This window comes from Odontomachus brunneus, unplaced genomic scaffold, assembly GCF_010583005.1.
Source record: "Odontomachus brunneus isolate Ranch 3 - 2012 unplaced genomic scaffold, Obru_v1 Obru_scaffold_035, whole genome shotgun sequence".
Taxonomy (NCBI): Eukaryota; Metazoa; Arthropoda; class Insecta; order Hymenoptera; family Formicidae; genus Odontomachus; species Odontomachus brunneus.
In genome coordinates, this window is record NW_022639485.1 from 673,232 (window position 1) to 692,640 (window position 19,409).

At 44.3% G+C, this 19,409-nt stretch overlaps 2 protein-coding genes across 3 annotated transcripts in view; both read left to right on the forward strand.

Annotated features, from left to right (window-relative positions):
- The window catches only part of LOC116843745, a 27,872-nt gene continuing 8,463 nt past the window's right edge, over positions 1 to 19,409 (forward strand). Inside the window, exon 1 of the mRNA XM_032814465.1 lies at positions 1 to 272. The gene's annotated coding sequence lies outside the window, so the exon portion shown is untranslated. The remainder of the gene's footprint in view (positions 273 to 19,409) is intronic.
- On the forward strand, positions 284 to 17,498 carry LOC116843721. Of its 2 annotated transcripts, XM_032814396.1 has the most exons (2): positions 286 to 9,502; positions 9,573 to 17,498. In XM_032814396.1, exons 1-2 carry the CDS (start codon positions 6,759 to 6,761, stop codon positions 9,622 to 9,624), a joined length of 2,796 nt encoding a protein of 931 aa, XP_032670287.1. In that variant the 5' UTR covers positions 286 to 6,758; the 3' UTR covers positions 9,625 to 17,498. The 2 variants fall into 2 exon arrangements, with proteins under 2 accessions (XP_032670286.1, XP_032670287.1); XM_032814395.1 differs by having other exon boundaries at positions 284 to 17,498.

The window sequence follows — 19,409 nt, forward strand, 5'->3', positions numbered from 1 at the left end:
GTGCTACTACGTATATACAGTCAAAAGTCGCGTGGGGTGACGTAGCTCCAACCCTTCGTGGAATTCTCCTTTCTCTCGTGGAAGAACGGCGCAGCTCGAAAGCGAAAGAAAGAGAGAGAGAGAGAAAGATGGGGGGAAGAGGAGCAGAGTGAAAAAGAGAGCATCGGCCACCGCACACGTCGCGTCGAACCATCGACGAGCCTTCGTGCCAAAGGCAAACACCATCCCAACCAGTCCAACCTCGATACGCCTTCACCAATGATAAGATAAAGGTTAGCGTTCTTGTGTGTGCCTGCGTGTATGCATGCGTGAGTGAGTGAACGAGCGACTCTCGCCCGTATGAGCCGACCGTAGGCGTTGCGCCGTTCCCCGCTGTCATGCGTATGTGTGCGTCGTATCATCCGCGATGCACACTCGGACTCTCGCGATAACGCTTCTTCTCCCCTCGCCTGGACGCGATTTCTTCCGCAGCCAAGCGTCCGTTCGTCATGGCGACGGCTACCGGCCGCCGGGCGATAACCAGCGACGCAGAAGCCGCGCGAGCGTAATCTCTCGTGACGCACGGCTGGTGGAATCTCGGTGAAACGAGACTTTCGTGAGTCGCAATCGCGGCAGCCTCGGCCCGCGCGAGGTTAGGTTCGCGGGGGCTCCCCCTCGCGGGGTCCATGCTGTGCGCGCGAGTAGGCGCCATCGTGCGACCGCCCACGGAAAAAGGTATATTACTTGCTCGTACGTGGGCAAACGAGCGGCCGATTCGGCCGCTGCCAGACGTTTAACCTATACGTAACGTGTATAATCACGGACGGATTTTTAATAACTGTCGACTGGTAAGAGGTGAGATGAAATTGCCGACTTGGTTGATTGAATTTACGTTACGTTGGATCGAATCCAAGATGTCGAATCGTTCCTGACCCAATCATCAGGCGAAGAGAAAACACGAGCGCGTGTATCGCGCTTTATCATTATCGGAAACATAACGTAGACTATAAAAAGCGCCGCTAGTGAGTTATGTCGATCTTTTTAGCCATCGCTGTCAGATATAGCGAATTATCAAACATCAAGCGTCACTGTACTGTTTTACTTCCCTACCAGCGACATCGCGTCTCTCTGGGAAAAAGTACATCGCGAATTCGTGGTTTTGTTTCGTCCAGTTTTGACCCGATAGTAGTATTAATTACAAATCTGGATAAAATTTTATATCTGATGGTTTTTAAAAGCTAGAAACCCATGAGTAATTTTTACTCATACTGAAAGCTTTAAATTCCTAAGCCTATGATATTTATTTTATCATCTACTCAAATGGATATCACTGTTTTTTACGAGATATCACTTGTATGAGCATATATCAGATGTTGAAAAAAGTTATCGCCAAACTTCAGGAAAACGCAGTATTCATCAAGATTAGCGAAAAAATCTTAGTAAACATAGGTTCAAAAATCATTCGTTTCAGAGATATATTTCCGTCTCTGAGTTGATAGCAAAGTAACATCCTATACGTCGGAAATGGATCGTTTCATCGCTACGGCATACGGGGTGTTCGAAAAAGATCAGGACCTTGAAATATCTAAAATAATATAAGCTTTATAAAAAATTATTTCAGACACAAAAATTTTAAGGTGTAAAAAGATCTTTTACAAAAAATATCCCAAAGTTCCGGCTTTTAAAAAGATAAAAAAGTTGTAGGATATAAAAGATCTTTTTATATTTCCATTTACAAAAAATAATCCTTATGGTGTCCCCAACAATCTCTCAGTTTGTCGGTTGTATTTGGGAATACTCTCTGTATTGAGAAACATATATACGCAATAAGCACAATATATTTAATAATTTTTTCATTGATAAAAATGTTTTATAATTTTAGAACGAATAAACCCATATTTATTGACTATTTTGATGAGTACTATCCGCTCCTGAAGAGTTTGATAGCAACTTTTTTCAACGCAACCTATGATATAACCCTAGATATAAATGTAGATAGAGAGTGTACAGATATTATAGTATATTTATCCCTACTTTAATCGTATAGTAGGTTGTCAGTATCTTTCTAGAGTTTAGGTTCCAATGAGTAAATCTTATTCACGTTACCTTTCTAGGGTTAAGAATCAAGTTATAAAACTTAGCACTTATCTTCAATTAGTCTAGAGCAAGTTATTCATGCTATATCTTTATCCTCTCACAAGTAAAATTTTGCATTTGAATAACTTGCGTTAGACTCTAATCGACCAGATACCCGCGTTCTAAAATGTGGATAACTTTTTTACGATTTATTGGTGAATCAGAGGAATTCAATTGAAAATATGCGCACGGTTGCGTATGCATATAGTATGCGTATAATTGCTTCCACAACTCGAGTTACGGCGATATGAATTGTCCAAAAAACTTTACAGAATATATAGCGAACACTGAGGCAAGGGATCGATTCGTCCCTGCTTACACGTATGATTAGGCTTGATGCTATGTGTACGCACACACGGCGTATAATGTGTGCAACATGCATGCATGTAAGCATGCATTAACGCAAGTGCGCGCGTATGGTGCACGTGTAGCACTCTCCCAGTTAGCATGCACATAAATAAGCCTGGGTTATAAACTCTAGACTGCGATTTCAACGAGTGGCGCTCTTTACTCCGAGCAAAAGATAAGTGTATGCATATACAGTTGTTTCCCGATGACCATGACGCACTTATCGTGCATCCATTCGCAACGTGTCATAGTTCACGAATTCTTTCCGCAAGGCAATAAGTTGTTATCGAGCGATACCACGCTTTCTAGAATATATGCGCCGTCGCTGACTCGAGACGCAACATCCATAAAGCTAGCCTATAAATACGAAGCACAATATACGGAAATTGTGTCTTACGTCTCTCTCTCTCCCTCCCTCTCTATTCCTCTCCCTTTCTCTCTCTTTCTTTCTTTCTCTCTCTCTGGCGGAGGCGCAACAGTGTGCCAAATATCAATCGCTAAATTAGAAACGCAGCTTGTCTACTTTACGGCCCGTATTATATATAGCCGCATCGGAATAGCATGGACAGCTGTAGGATTGTGAAACGAGGAGTTAACAACATGCGTTTGCATGTTAAAGTTCGACGCGGAAAGTAATAAAAACTTAACGCCCCAAACAAGTTCTGGCAACGACGATCGGCAAGAGTGAAATGTGCTTAACAAAATAATGCGAATTTTTGAACGACGGCCAACCTGACGAAAACTTGAGAGAATTCTGGGATCAGATTCAATTCTCTTCGCCCCCACGATGCGAGACGTTTTGCAGGCGACTGCTTGTCTCGCCTTTGCCAAGATGCCTGGACCCTTTCCTCGCGCACGAGCCAGACGAGAAGGCTGAGAAGCCGTCTAATACACTTTTTGCCGAGAATCACCGACCCTCATGCCTTTTTTGCCTCGCGCTCGCTGCTAAATTCGTGTATTCCAACATGCGCCACAGCTTAAGGGCCATGGATGTACTGGATCGAAAGTGCAAGGTGTCGCAAGTCGAGAGACATCGTTAAATAGAGACCGTGTCTCTTTTCCTCCTCATCGTTTCTATATAGAGAGTCTCTTCCGCCGGCCATGCCTGTGCATAAGTACGTGGAAGGAAGGAGAGTGCGGAAAGCGACGGCTACAACAGCCGTGTGAGCGAGCGCGAGGGAGGAAGAGAGAGAAAGAGAGCGGTCGACGTACATCATTTGGGCGCCGAGAAGTCTGGCGCGACCAGGCCAGGCCAGAGGCGCGTCTCTGGTTACGCGACTATTTGGAGCGCCAAGCTGGTGGCCGCGGCGGTGCGGCGGGTGAACGGGGATCGTTGAGAGAAGGACGGCGGGGCAGAAAGGAAGAAAGAGAGAGAGAGAGAGAGAAAGAGTAGATAGATAGGTAGAGGTAGGTAGGCGTCCAAGCGACGTCCACCATACCGAAGAGAGGCTTATACAGGGCTACGGCACGTGAGGGGAAAAGAGAGAGGTCGCCGAAGGGGCCTCCGCAGGCCACATTCCAGGAGGACGAGAGTTTTCAAACATGCCCAGCCTGCGTGAATGTAGGTCCACGACCGATCCTACAACGCACGCACACAACGATAGCTCGTAGGAGCTGCATTCGTCCCGCGTCTCGCCACTTCTCCTCATCCAGCGCCCAAGCGTTTCCCCCTATGGCGCGTCCCTTCCCCCTAGAGTGCTCTATCGCATACTATGCAGACACATATACGTACACGTAAACCTACAGCTCTCCCTTCCCCTGCCCCTTCTCCATCGTGCGTTCCCTTTCCTCGTCCCCCGCGACAACCCGGACGACCAGGCCGACCGAGCTGGCGACACCCTGTCTGGCAAGACCGGCCGGCGGACAAAAGAGGGGGAGCCCGCGCTACGTTGCCACGTCCTCGGTCTTCGTGCTGCGCCTACCTTCGGCCCCAAGGACAAATCCGACGAGCCGTGCCAGCCACACTAGGCGACTGCCGGTCTGCCGCTACCTCGATGCTTTTCCTCGACGCCCGATATTATTCTCGATAGAACTCTCGACACTTCCTCGTTAAAGTGGCGAGCGACAGAAGACGCAAACGAGCAATAGGAAACGAGACGAAGTGAAAGACACGAGAGAGCTAAAAAGACAGAGATTGTTTTGACTTCCTTTCATGCAAATTCAACGAAAGAAAATTTTCAAATGAAATAATGATGTCATTGTGATTAATATTATAACTGACATCATTATCAATTGCTCACAAAGAGAAATTGGGAGACCGATTCCTGTTCCATGGGCGTAGGTTCATGAAATGCCTAAGCGATGACGCGTGTCTATATCCCTATACGAAGGCCGATCTGCGGTGAGATGGCAGGTGCCTTCTTTCCGTGATTGCTGAGCGGACGTGTTCAAAAGAGGCTTCGCGGTGATCGGCGAGAGCAAGAATAGCCGCCGCGATTCTTGGAAATAGAGTAGGGTGCCTCTTCAGAGAAGCACGAGAGAATCCTCGCCGGCATCCTTGGTTTCTGCCGGTGGCGCGAATCGTGGAAATTTACGAGACCTCGTCCGTTTCTTTTTATCGGTCTATCTTGCTCGCGCGCTCGTTCATCGAAGTATATGCGAGCGTGCGGCGGCTTGCGTCATTGCCTCGCGGGTCTCTCTCCGCGCGTTCGTATGCGTTCGTTGCGGCCTACGTGCGGCTAAGAAGAGACATGGCAACGGCGCGTGAAGCTAAACATATTAACTGTCGGCTCACGCCACAAAAACAACATGATCTCATTCCACGGCGCATATGCAAGAGGCTAGTGTATACCTCAAAATCTCATTCAAAAGCGATTCCAGCGGCACGAGAGACAAAAAGAGACAACCAAAAGCGAGATAGATCTTCCGAGAAAAGGAACATGCATGTCAAAGAAAGGATGGAGGATTATATATAAAGAAAAGTATATTTTGTGGAAAGTGACACTAAAAGATGTCCCACAGATAGTTGAACAAATGCGTTTTAGTGTTAGTAAAAGAATAATATTATATGCATGGCATCGTACAACGATGATACGATTCCAATTCCAGTGAACCTGCTTGCCAGTGACTGTAGGCTAACACGGTCACAAGCGTTTTTCCTGGAAAATCCCTTCACCCACCAGCTGCCTTCTCTGGCTGTAAAATTTCCTGTTATAGCCGACCAGTCTGACGTACGCCTTTGATGTACATACCGCGGCGCCTGTATCTCGTACGACAAACGTCTACGACCTAATCTAAATTATATGCTTGGTCTTTCAACGAACAAGTCTCGTAATTGATTACGATCGGTCGCGATTTTCATCGATAGTGCCTCGGCTTCTGATACCTATACATGCGGTCGCGGTAACGATAAGCATGTAACAGATTGTAGAAAAGCTCGGGGCACTACATTCAGTGCGTATTCAGCCTCGTGCATCGGGAAGCTGAACGGAGGCACAATCGGCTGTTGAGGAGAAAGGCGAGCAAAAATCGAGGCTCCATGCTGGCTGCCGCGGCGAGCTGCTAGGCGACGGCGGCCGGCAGGCAGGCAGGCAGGCGTCAGACATCCACAGCAGACAACATGGCGCCGAGAGCGCCGTCGTCATGCCGGCGTGACGTTTCCCGCGCGTCATTAACGGAAGTGAGCCCAGAAAATGGCGGAGTTTTACGGCGCTGAGGTGTGAAAGGGAAGAAAGAGGAAGGTGGAAGGGGACGGTGGGGCGCCTACGTCCCGTGGACGGTCAAGCAGGCGAGCGAGGTAGGATGACGGGAGAGATTAGTCGAAAGGTTAGGTTAGGTTGCTAACGCAAAGAAAGAAGAATAACTGGTAGCCGCCTTCGGCGGTGGACTAGCGTCCGTACTGTACGAATGAGGCAACGGGGTATTGAGGGGGCGTCCACTGGATAGAAAAAGAGGAGATGACAAAGGAGACACGTTGGACGGAGAGAGCGTCAAACGAAGCAGAGGGCTCGAGTGGGGATACGTAGAAGAGAGGCCGAGAGAGTGCGAATGGAGAGGCTCGAGCGAGTGAGAAAGCGATCGGCGACGGTAGAGGGGAATACTGTTCTCAGTGGGAAGCGGTCGCAGTTCTCGCGCCGGTGTGGTGGGGCTGGAAATTAGTTGCGGCATCTACCAAGACCTAAAAGGAACTCCGGCGCCGTACGGCCAAGCCACTTCGTGCAATGTTACGCGTCAAGGTATACTCGTGCGTCGTTCCCAGTGCCGGTTTCAAAGCTCACAGTGGTTGCTGTCGTCTCTGTCGTCACTGTTATAGGCGGACTCGTCGTTCTTGCGGTCAATTCGACGGTCGTCGTTAAATGTGTAATGTGTTAAACGAAGACACTATGACCTGCGATTATGGTGTAAGTAAGGTACTCAGTAAAGATAGTTCAATACAAATAATGCACTCAGAGCAACAGCAATCAGTGCATCGACAACAACAGCAACAAAACGCACGAAAAGTTGGCGTCATGGGTAGTAGACGTATTTTTCCGCCGTCTTTTAAGCTCAAAGTTCTGCATTCCTATAGGAATGACATGGACTGTCGCGGTAATCAGCGTGCCACCGCACGGAAATATGGTATACATCGTCGGCAGATCCAAAAGTGGCTGCAGTGTGAGGAAAGTCTGAAAAATTGTGCCGAAAACGGGAACACCAGGCCGGCCTCTACGTCGACGACAGATTCTTCCGCGAGTGTTTCAAAATCAGATAGTGCGACAGAAACCACAGGCCCTGCAGGACCTGCTGCTGTTGCAATCCCAGTGGCGCCGGCCTTGAACCTTAACGTTGCCAGACTGCACGGCGACGAGCTGACTACACAGCAGAAGTCCCCGCCCCCTGCTTCCCCTCCGCATCTTCCGCGTTGTAGTACATCCCCTTCGACCCGCCTTCGGACTGTTCCCAAAAGCGTGTTTTTACAAAGCGTCGGGCCCGTGAGATACTCACAATACTCTTCACCGTCCGACCGAAAACATCTATATCGTAAAGCGGAGGACACGGTGCACAAGCAAGAGATTTACTATATGGACACAAAAATGGATCGGAATCGTGATCACGGAGACGAACCAACAACGCATGTGGAAACAACACAGTTAGTGCTCAGTGGTGATAGAAATGAGATAGTGCCACATGAAGATGTTAGGATGTACTATTGGCCATCATCCGCCGAACATAAGTATATTGTGAACGATATCGACGTGAGTGCCCATCCTCAGTGTCAACATCAAGAGCATCATCACTCGCCGAATCATTGTCCACAGAATTACGGAAACGTTGACTTATTCAACGGACATTTGTATGATTTGATAGGAGCACCGTTGATAAAGACTGAGCCAGCTAGCCCAGACTCAATGGCGACGTCAGGGCCGTACGAGCCGGCCGGCTCGCCTGATGATCAATGGGCCCCACAGTCGCCCACGGTATCACATCAAGTTGCCAATAACAGCAGCGGCTCCTCGTCGTCCGCTCACTTTAACTCCGCGGCGGGCCCCTCATACGTAGACGTGCACGTGCATGAACGCTCGCACACGCACACGTTTTCTAGTACGCCGTACCCGTTGTCGCGCCTGCATCAGCAGGAGAGAGAGTCGGAAGAGATGACGAGCTACACCAAAGAGGAGGGAGAGCAAAAGGAAATGTTAGAGCATTACAAGAAAGTGATTAAAGAAGAGAAAGAGGAGTTGTTTGATGTTGAGGTATACGACGAAAGACAAGAGGACAACAAGTCCCCGTACATCGACGTAACCGGCTATACATCGATGGACAGCTCGTCTCTGGGAAACGCACCCATAATCGCGCCGGAAATCGAACTGATTGATCTGGAGGATCAATCGCCGAGTTCTAGCGATCCTGCCAACTCCGGCGGATCCAGCAGCACCTCGTCGGACAGTGAGATAGAGTTCATCGATTGTGTTGCCGACAATCAAACTTCATCTGATAGCATTCAAACTCACAGACAGCAACTTCGGCGATCTTTCCCCTTGCGCTTCAAACTCAGCGTGCTCGACGCCTTTCACAACGACCCCGATGTGGCTGGAAACCAACGAGCCACCGCGAGAAAATTCGCCATAAACCGTCGCCAGGTGCAGAAGTGGTTGTTAAAGGAGACGGAACTCAGGGAAGAGATCACACTTCGAGGGGACTCGCGTCAACGACTAGCTCCTGCCCGGGAAGTTTTCGTCGAATCGCCTATAGATCTGACAGTAAGCCAGTCTGCTTCTTCGGACCACAGTCGGCCTTCGTCTGGTACAGGTCTGGAGACAGAGTATGAGCAATCGCCGAAACATTGTTGTGAAACCCTCACTTCTCAACATCGTCCATATTGTCCTTACATCGAGGTTCTTACATCTGCCGAGGCAATAGAGTCTGTACAACTATCTTGGATTTTACCTTGCTACGCAGACAGACATACTACAACATCGAGAACATCTTCCTGCCAGGATCTGTCTTTAAGAGGATCTCACAGTGAATCGCCGAATGGTCTGCACTGCTACTCGCCTAAAGATTATTCGGAATTCTACAATAATCCTGAGGAACCCCCACCTTCCTCGAAGAGGCAAGCTTCCTCATGGGACAACGCTCCTTCGCCGAAGAGATTTTGCCCAGACGACACGGCTTCACGAAACACACCCACGCAACAAGATAGACCTCTTTGCCTCGTAAAGCCGAAAAGAGCTTGGCTAATGGCCTCCCGAATGGAGGCGCTTGCTAGATCAACTCGCTCTGAGTTGGACGCATCTCAGCCCGCATCAACTTCGGCTACGGATGACGGCATTCTTTACAAACCCTACCTGGACAATCCTGTATGTAGGCCCACGAGTAACTACGCCTACCAACGCGACCCATCTCCCAATACTCGGCAGAATATTATCAATAACAATAACAGCAGGAATACCAACGGTGGAGTTGACGAGAACGACATCATTCACTCCCCCTACACTTGCAGCACGAACCAGGACAGGCCCTATTTCAACCCGCGAATGCCGTGCACTTGGGGTTTACCACTACACCCATGCGCCCATGCTACGTGCAATTTTCAACAAACCAGTGACACATTTATCAGGTATCCATTTACCAACTATCAAAACCCTATTATGCCTAGTAATGGTGGCTTATGCAACTCTCGTCTTCAGTTTCCTTACGAAGCGCGAACAACGAGAAGTCATGGTCTCACGAATGCGGTGATCGATCACAACAATCCACATGGCTTTGTGATCTCGGGGCAACCGCATCACCTCATCGTAGACCAGGAAGAATTGTTTCACGATTACGTCAAGTCGCTGTGTAGTTAATTATTCTAAGTACACCAATATTTTCGACCGCTCGGGATAAGAATTTGCCGGTGAAGAATCGATCTGTACGTGATCCGCGACACGTAGCGAGCCACGTAAGCGCTTATCATTTCCGCAGATCGGCCGGTGTCGCGTTATACATCGCGATAAAGTCTTAATCGGCCATTGGACGAGTCGAGGCGTGGAAGGAGATTATACATGGTCGCGTCCTCGGCTGGCGTCTTCTTCCAATTCCGCTAGACTTTCTCAATCTCCTCCTTCCTACCCCGCCGTCTCGTCTCGTTTCACAAAAAATCGTGCAGATACCCCGGCAGATTCTTTTTCGCGGTCTTATCGTCGAGATTAGAGCCCGCTGGTTATCGGCTAGGCCGTTTAGAGGTCGAATGCGTTCGCTATAATTATAAAATTATGTCAGCGTGGTTGTCCGTTGCGACGCATCCAAAGGAAGAAAATCTGCGAAAAGAATTGTTCAGGCCAAAGCTACATTTCTCGCGTGTAACGTGCCACGGATTTGTTTAAGAAATTCCGACAATTTTGATGTCCATGCCGACACGAGAATCGTTTTCGGCGTTATTAGGAGTTTTCCGGATTTTCGCATACATTGCTTACTTGTTAAGGAATCACGAGGAAACCAGAACCATCCTCTGGATGATTTTATCGTGACTGTAGCTGCTCCGTATTATTTGACGAAGCGTCATGTGACACGAATTCTTTTGAACGACGGTTTCTTTCGGTGAAATCACATTTTAATATTTCCATGATATACTGTATCATTTTCAGTCCAATTTCGGTTTTAGTTAATTAGGGTAGTTTAGTTAAACTTTTTTCTTCTTTAGCTTTAATTATTTTAGTGTAATGTGTAATACATTGTTGAGTCTTAAGTATAGTTTAACTTCTATAGTTTAGTTTTATCGATTTAGATTTCTTGAAAAAAAAAAAAAAAAAAAAAAAAAAATTATAAAAAATAAAAAAAAATATATAAAATTATAAAAATGTAAAAAAAAAATGATTAGAAAAATTAAAAAATAAGATATATTCAAAAGTATCATTAAATCGCGTGAAATTATAAAAAAATTAAAAAATTCGAAACCGTCATTAAAATGCACCAAATTACCAAAAAAAAGAAATTCGAACCAAAAACAAATAATTATTAAATTGTATAAAAAGAGGGTATCAAAACATATACTCTATCATTAGATCGCATGATGCCAAAGTTGTCGGAATTTTATTGTTTTTTACAGCATAATACATAATAATTTGAAGTGAGCATGGAACATTCCCATCAGGTGAACATTGTTTTGTTTTATTAGAGGACATTGAACAAATTTAAATCTCATTCCGTGATATTGCTGACGAAATCTCCCTGGCATATTTATATTCGAGCAAACAGTCATTTCGGTTTCTCATATCGGTGTTTCATATCTCGCTAGTAAAGTACGGATGCATTGCATCAGACAAAAACGGGAAAAAGTGAAAATGAAAAATGATTTCGGGACACATTTTCCCGGTGTTCCACGGAAAGCTACGTCGGAAAGAAATACCGGCGGGCGTTAATTGCATAACTTCTTGGTAACGCGACACGCCACTTCATGAGAGATTTTCCGCGTTCTGGTCGCGCGCACTCACATTCGTCACCGACCGCGAATCCGCAATCGATCTCTGCACGGCGATCATTTAATTGCTCAAACAATTTCTTCCATGTGCGCAACACGCGCGAACTACTTAGTATTACAACACTATCCTTGCTCCCTTAGATCCCGCGACTTCAGTGTCCGGCCTAACTAGCCGAACGGCGAAATTTTCCAGAAAAAACCTAATGGCAGAATTAACGGTAAAGTTGTCAATTATGCGCCACTTGTCTCATCCCCAAAAACTTTTCGGTCTCGTTTCTCGAGAAAATATGTAAATAGCACATTGTATATACATTATCACATTGTGATATTTTTTGAGGTTTTCACTGTGTCCATTATTAGATTTAGTTCCCGTTTGAGCCGTGTAAGTTCTTTTTTGCCTTATTCCAACGTTTCGCGGACATTTCAGCTCATCCTTCCTGATGAAGCGAAATGTTCGGAGGCAAAGAGTTGCTCATGCGGCTCAAACCCGGAAACCAAATCTAATATTATCATGTCAATCATGAACATAGATGATGATACATTACGCCGCACAATAATCGGCAAGGTCTGATATGTTAAGTAAAACACATAGAAAGGATTGAGAAGACGCACGAATTGAAATACAATTTTACCGTTAATTTACATCGTTGGCCATCTAATTAGACGGATATTGAAGGGAGGACTTTCATTTTTCGGTAATTGTTGTCTTTTTCCTGTTTTCTCTTTTTCTTTTTTCTCTTTTTCTCATTACCTCTTCTAATAAACGCGCGAGAATCGTTTGATTTTTAATTATGCGTAGAGAGAGAAACGCTGCCTGATCGCCGTCGGCCAGCTTTTTACTTAGCATTTAATGTAAATATCAGTATCATTATTTAGAAAAATACGATCTAATGTTCTCTCGCAGATAAAACAGGCTATTTTTGTACGATCGCTCGGTCGAGAGAATCAGTGAAAAGAGAGAGAAAGAGAACAAGAGTATGTGAGAAAAAGAAATATTTGAAAACTCGAGGCGATATAAGTCATAAGCACTTCCGCCAGAGACCACCTCGTGTGCCTTTATTTCGTAGATGTAAACCAAGCCAGAGGCGATCACGATGCATTGCAAAAGGACGTGCGCACGCACGTAGATTTATTTGCAATCGTATAGCAGTAAATAATCCGCGGAAGACCATAGATTCGATAGATAAGAGCGTAGACGAATTCGCTCGCCGTGCGCCTCGCTCTCAGTGTATTAATTTGCCAAATAATGACAAAGACTGATGGCGCGGTACGCTGTGCACGCGATTAATAATTCGCCCGTCGATGGGACATTTGAGAGCGAACGGCACGTCATCGCGCTCGGCGAAATTCCCGGTCGAGGCGAGGAGGAAGGATCAAAAAGACACATACGGCTATGCTGACAAAATTCACGTGCCTTATATTGTTATATATATATGTTAGAGCGTATGCGGCGTGTATCATACCCTTGGTTTTATACCAGCGGTATGTTGTATAATACGACATAATATTATATATATCTCGCCGAAATATTGTATATATGTAGCGTATGGGAGGGAAAACGCGACGGCAAATCGCACGACACGCGTGGGGCGGCAATCTCATGAGAGATCGCGACGTGAGCTCTCGCAGGATTTTGCCGCATTTTTTGTTCTCTCTACGGGATCCCATGTCGGAATCGTGTGAGTTCCCGTTTATAGATTTATCGTCGCGTGCCGGACAAAAAGTCGGGGTTACACTCAGAAAAAAATACTTGAAAATTTATTTGCGAGGTATAAAGTTGATTCGAGAGGATAAACGTTATTTCATAGGGACAAACTTTATTTTATAGAAGTAAATTTTATTATTTTGTAGAAATGGACATGATCTTTTTACAGAAATAAACTTTATAACTGTCAAGTAAAGTTTCAAGTATCTCTCTCTCAGTGTACGATGATTCGAGCGAGATCGAGAATCACACGCGCCTCGTATCAAGCCGAGTTTATCGTAAAAAATGTTGTACATAACAAATAGGTTTCGATGCAATATCTCCGATGCACGGCTCGAGCACTCCTGTCGTCGAAAGTGTGCTGAAAGCGTGCGGTTGGACAATCAACAACGATATATGAATGTCCTTGTCGACTTGGGGCGTCTCTTTCCCTTGTTAAGGGGACAAAAAGACAAACAACTAAGAAGCAGGGGGTACTTTTATGAGCCTCAGAAAACCTTAGAAGTGAAGGATCATTGTGAGGATTTTAGACCAAGTTCCATAACATCCGTTTAATTTTAACTACCAGTTAAGTCCCAATAGTGATTGGTTAATTCTGATTGACTCTTCTTAATGTCAAATGCGATTGGTCAAGTTCATTGGAATAACCAGCCAGTTAAGTTAACTGAAGGTTGTGGAACTGGGCCTTAGAAGTCAAAAAAGAGAAAGTTACTTTGAACAAGTAGTGAAACTTTTTCTCGTGCATTTTCTCTATTCATAAATTCTCTATTCATTGTGAGTGTTTTTGTGAAAAACGATACAAATACATTGCGGCTGTCCTTTTTCTTTATCGTTTCGTTTTTGTGTCTTTGTAAAGATGACGCATTTACAATATCTGCTTTCCAGTGTTAGGACCCGAGAAGATAACAAGATAAAGAACTCGAGAAAATATACTGAGAAAAGAAATATTTGAAAATTTATTTTGAATATATAATTTATTCATAGAAATAAACTTTATATTCCAGAAGTAAATTTTCAAATATTTTTTCTCAGTGTATATTAGGATAGAAAATCGTTAAAGTGCACATTACGAAATCAATACTTTTCAGATGCTCGATGCTCAAAGCAGCATTTACCATGCCTTAGCGTCACTTGAGAATTTGTTCGGATAGTCAAAATTACTTGTTAAAGAAGGAAGTATAGTTTATATTACATACATATATTATATAGTTTATATTACATATATATTATATCGCATAAATCGTGACCTTAAAAAAGAAACTTATCTCAAAGTTGCAATTTATAAAATTACAATCTTCATTGCGATTTCTTTCCCGACGCCGGGGCTTCTTTCAGGCATGACACGGCTGTTTCAATATTTGTGAGGAATTTGATCGATTGATACGTGGAAGTTGGAAAAGAAGCGCGCCGTACTATGATCGCCTACCTGTTAGTATCGCGTGTGTGTGTTTCTTTTTTTTCGAGCTGTGAGCTCGATATCGCTCGCAATCTAATGTGTGAGCTCCTTTAGCATCAGCCAACAATGATTCACAAAGGTTTCCCTCTGATAATTCGCCAGCAAGGTCGAACGCGAAAGAACTCGCTTATCTTCTCGAGAATCGCGGGAATGCTCAGCGGACGCGCGCGCGTCTCGTCGACGGATGGCGCCGATTTTCGCGCACTGGCAACGCGCTCATATGAGTGCGGAGGAGCGACAGTTCCAGGTCGTTCCTCTGCCTGAAGAAGCGAACCGGCATTTTCGCGAAACGTCGGAAGCAAATCCACGAAGAGCCCGGCCTAAGCCAAATCAAACGGTGCATTCATATATTTGCGACGAGCACCTGCACGCGATAAAGCTATTGTTATTCCCGTTTACGTTTCATCTTCTCCATGCTGTACGCGTGAAAGTAAATAAACGAACTGCCCGGAATTAGGTGCATAATCGGCCACGATTATTCGCGGCCTACTAATTCTCTCAGCCGGTAAATTCGCACGTGAGAGGTAAAATGGTGTCTTCCGCTGTACGAATCCAATAAAGTCGCGTCGGGCTTCGCAAGTTGAAAATCGGTGAGCTCGTTTCACTACACAGAATATATGCTGCATTTCAAGTAAATATTACTTATTTTTGCAAGTATTTAATAACTTTATACAAATCTATACGGAAAAGAAAATTGATCAACTTTTGGCCAAATACAAACGATTCAGAAATATCGATTAAAAGTATCAGAATTCCTGAATCGTTCATATTTCATCAGAAGTTAGTTCGTCCAATCAAATGTTTTTTTCCCGTTTAAGTCCATCATAAACATCAAATTGACTCAAAATATATTCTAAATGTTAGCATTTAGACTTAGCATTTCAACCAAGAATATTAAATCAAAATAGAAAATCTACTTACTACATACATTGAAAAAAAAAATATTTGAAAATTCATTTGTGGAATATAAAGTTTATTTCACAGACAAATAAATTTTCTCACAAATAAATTTTTAAGTATTTTTTTCAGTGTAGAGTTGAATAAATTTCTTTTTTTTTTTCAATAAAGTTCTATGATATTTTTGTAAAAAAATCAATTTTTTTTTTGAGTATACAATAATAGATTCTCCTAAAATTTATGATAAGTAGACCGAGAAAAATACTTGAATTTATTTATAGATTATAACGTTATTTACAAAAATAAATTTTATATTTCACAAGTAAATTTTCAAGTATTATTTCTCAATGTATATTTTTTTCTTGACAGGTCACTGTCAAGAAAATATTCTTTATCGAAGGTAATTTTATTTAAAAGAAGAGAAACAAATCGAGTAATCGATTTTCTCAGCATTAGAATGATATTTTTCTGTGTGCACATAGATATCTGATTTGTTCATGTGGAAAAATCCAATTCGTTCTTCTTCTCCCACTTCCGTTCTTAATCTTCGAAGTAATCATGACCAATAAATCCACGATGTTTGTAGGCCGCGCGAAGAAGTGATTCCATGATGGATCCTCTCTATTTGTTCCATTCAATTTCAAGAAAATAATACACAGACAATAGATACTGTGGATTAATTCAGACTTGTGAGTATATTTCGTGCTTGATAAGTGCCGCGACGACACCTCGAGAGATCGCGCAAATCGTAATTATCACAAGTAGTTTGATATGCCGGCTGGATTTCTAAACAACCGAGCTGTTGCCAAGCGACAGCCAAGAAGGGCAATTCTGTAAATCACCGCCGCAGACAGGGCAGTTACGTTAATGTTTCAATATTCACGCTTAATCGAGCTCATTCGTGGCGTGCATTATCCAACGTGATTGCCCGCGCGCAATCGTTCCATACCGAGCTCTAATTTATCGTCTCACGAGTGATAAATCCCTGATGTGATAGTTACACGTAGTAATTACTCCCACGGCGACGTGGATCGTTACGATCGAAAGAAATATCTCACCCTCTCGTATGTCTCTCTTCGGACAGAGAGAAATGCCGTGGATTTCCGTGCGATTCTTCACCAGAAGAATCCCTTCAAATGTCTCGAAAACCGCATAGAACCAACTTCTCGTTCATTGAATCATTATTTAATAAAAGAAAGGGATCTCGCGTTCTCTCTTCTTATCGCAGCATAATTTCCCAGCTGAACCCACGAATGGAGGGAGGGGAACAGGGGGAAGAGACGAGCTCGACAAGGGAAATAGGATCGTGCCTTGCTTGCAGTGGTCAAGGCGACAGTGTACAATAAAACTTAGCGTAATCGTAAGCCATAATGAATTACATAATGCCATAACGTTTTACATAATAAGGCGTCGAATGACTGACGAAAGGAGCGTGCTCGATAGTGCGAAAAATAAGCCGGAGTGCCTTAGGTACGCGTGTACGTTAATGCGTTAGTCTGTACATAGTCGTGCGTGTGTACGTATGTACGTATGCGTGCGTGTGTGCGTCCTGTCGTATGTACCACAGCCCACAAGAGTCTATTAACAAGGTATAAGGCATGTATAAATAGTATTTTCTAAGGAAAGTGGGGGAGTCTCGTGGGCGAACCCCCGCGTTTTATAGTCCGCGTAACGAGCAAATAAATGTATCGTAAGTCTAAATGTTCACATCGTTCATATCTGTACAAAGAGAGAAAAATTTATACGTGTATATATATATATGTAAAATATGTTCGCAAAGAGGAAAAAACTATAAAATTAGAGAGAGATCAAAGCACATATAGAGATATATCTATATATATATCTATATATATATATACATACGTCAAAAGTTATATTTTGATACGATTATCTTATACGACGAACGCGCCTTTCTAATATCACATCCCGGTGCCTTCAAATCGCTCGTGCCTTACGGAGTTTCCCGCGCGAGGAGGAATCCAAAAACAAACAAAACGCATCCGTCGCAACGCTTGTCGCGCCTTGTGACGGGAGTTGCGAGATTCTCCTGACGAAATTATACAAAGAACGATAAAAAAAAAAGGAGAGAAACAAAAGAACAACACGTAAGAAATACACCACAGTGCTCTTCTCCCATGCAAGCGCACTGAGAGGAAAAATATCTGGAGAATTAAACAATATTTTGAGAACACTAAGAACACATTTGTTTGTACTAACATACAAATTCTAACCAAATTTCTTCTCTATTGGTGTAAATGCCTTTTATATTTACATTTTCAGAAAACCATAGCCTTTGACAACAATTTTCCATTGTATTTAAACAAGAGAACGTAGATTCAAGTTTAAAACCCGCAAAATAAATAACTTTTTTTAAATTTATTAGGTATATTTCCTCTCACACAGTGCGTAATATATCAGTATTCGAATTATTCCTTATTTATTATATAGTCATGTGTCCGCGACGTGCAAGGATCCTTTCGATCCTGCGAAGGACCCCCGAGACCCCAAGCGAGTTTCATGCGAGTCTTCGTCGCTCGTCATCGTCGTTGTCGTTTGTACGCCTTCCCCGATCGTGCACTTTGCGAAAAACTTCGAATCTCCCCGTGTTCCCTCCCGTCATCGTTGCGTGATAATCGTTTTAATTGCGTTATCTCGCGTTTATTGACACGCGCGCCAACTCGGTAAACTTCGGTCGAGAAGGAAAGAGACACGCAAGAAAGAGAGACACCCAGCAGCATATTCGGCAGCTCAAAGCACGACAGTTGAGAAACACAACGGTCCAACAATTTAAGAAAAACAAAATACTCTCGCCTCACATATAATTGCCAGCAGCGAGTTCGAGACGCGAGGGGATTGTTAAGAACAACATTATCAGTTCGGTGCCGTTTTATCGCGTCGTTCGCTTGTACGAGCTTTTTTCTCATTGATGAGTTTCGTCCGAAACGACCATATCCGTTATTGTGATTCATCGGGAGGAAGCGAACGGGAGAATGAGAGAAAAAGAGTGAAAGAGAGGGAATGCGTGTGCGAGCGTGTGTGTGTGTCTGTGTGTATGCGTGTGCGCGTGCACGCGCGTGTATATAGGAAAGAGAGGAGTGAGAACGAGTATGGATCTTTGTGCTGCGACAGGAGTGTGAGAGAAAGGCATCGAGTGATACGAATCCTCCTTTAGTTACGTTCGGAGACGCAGAGAGATCATTGTAATTAACACTGGATTACTCTTCCTATTTAATTTAAACTCATCCGCGGGGTGTGTCCTCCGCGCACCCCACCTCCCCCGCCCGTTCCCTCCGCCCTAAGCGCGCGTGTGTGTGATCCAGAGTTAAGTATTGTATTATATTTGAGAAGAAATATAAGCGATTGTTAAAAAAAAGAAACAAACAAAAAATAAAACAAAACAAAAAAGAAACCCAGACGTTGTTCATTCTCCCTGCCCGACGAATTTATCGTCTTTAAGACGCGTGCATCGCGCAGTCCATCCATTAATTTGCCGGCGGAGTTTTCGCAAGACGCCGTCCGTCGCAGACGTGAGCTGAAACAATATTTTTGCCTCGATAATTTGAGCATTATAATTCGAGACGGTCAATATATAATTTTCCGCGGGAAACACGTTCGTTCTCTCCTCGCGTGGACGAGTCGCAAATTCTCTTCTGGAGATCGCAATTCGCGTACGATTCACGCGTACGAGAAGAAAGGAGAAAAAGAGATAAGTAACTCCCTTTGTGATAGCTTCGCAACGTTCGTCGCTTGGTTCGCCAGTATCTCCTGGACAACGTTATCGGTCACACCCGACGTTCCCATCGACCCGACGATTGAAGACCGAAGTGCATTTTTCTTTTTCACTCTTAGCGCCGACTCTTCACGCCTGCGGAAGGAAGTACGTTTGTATTGCCGCGTTTGACGCAACAACCGTTTCTTTCGCCGTGTTATGATTCACGAAGAGTGTCCCTCTCTTTCTCACGCGGGCTCCACAACCGTGCAGCCGCTTATCTTCCGGCCGAGAGCGT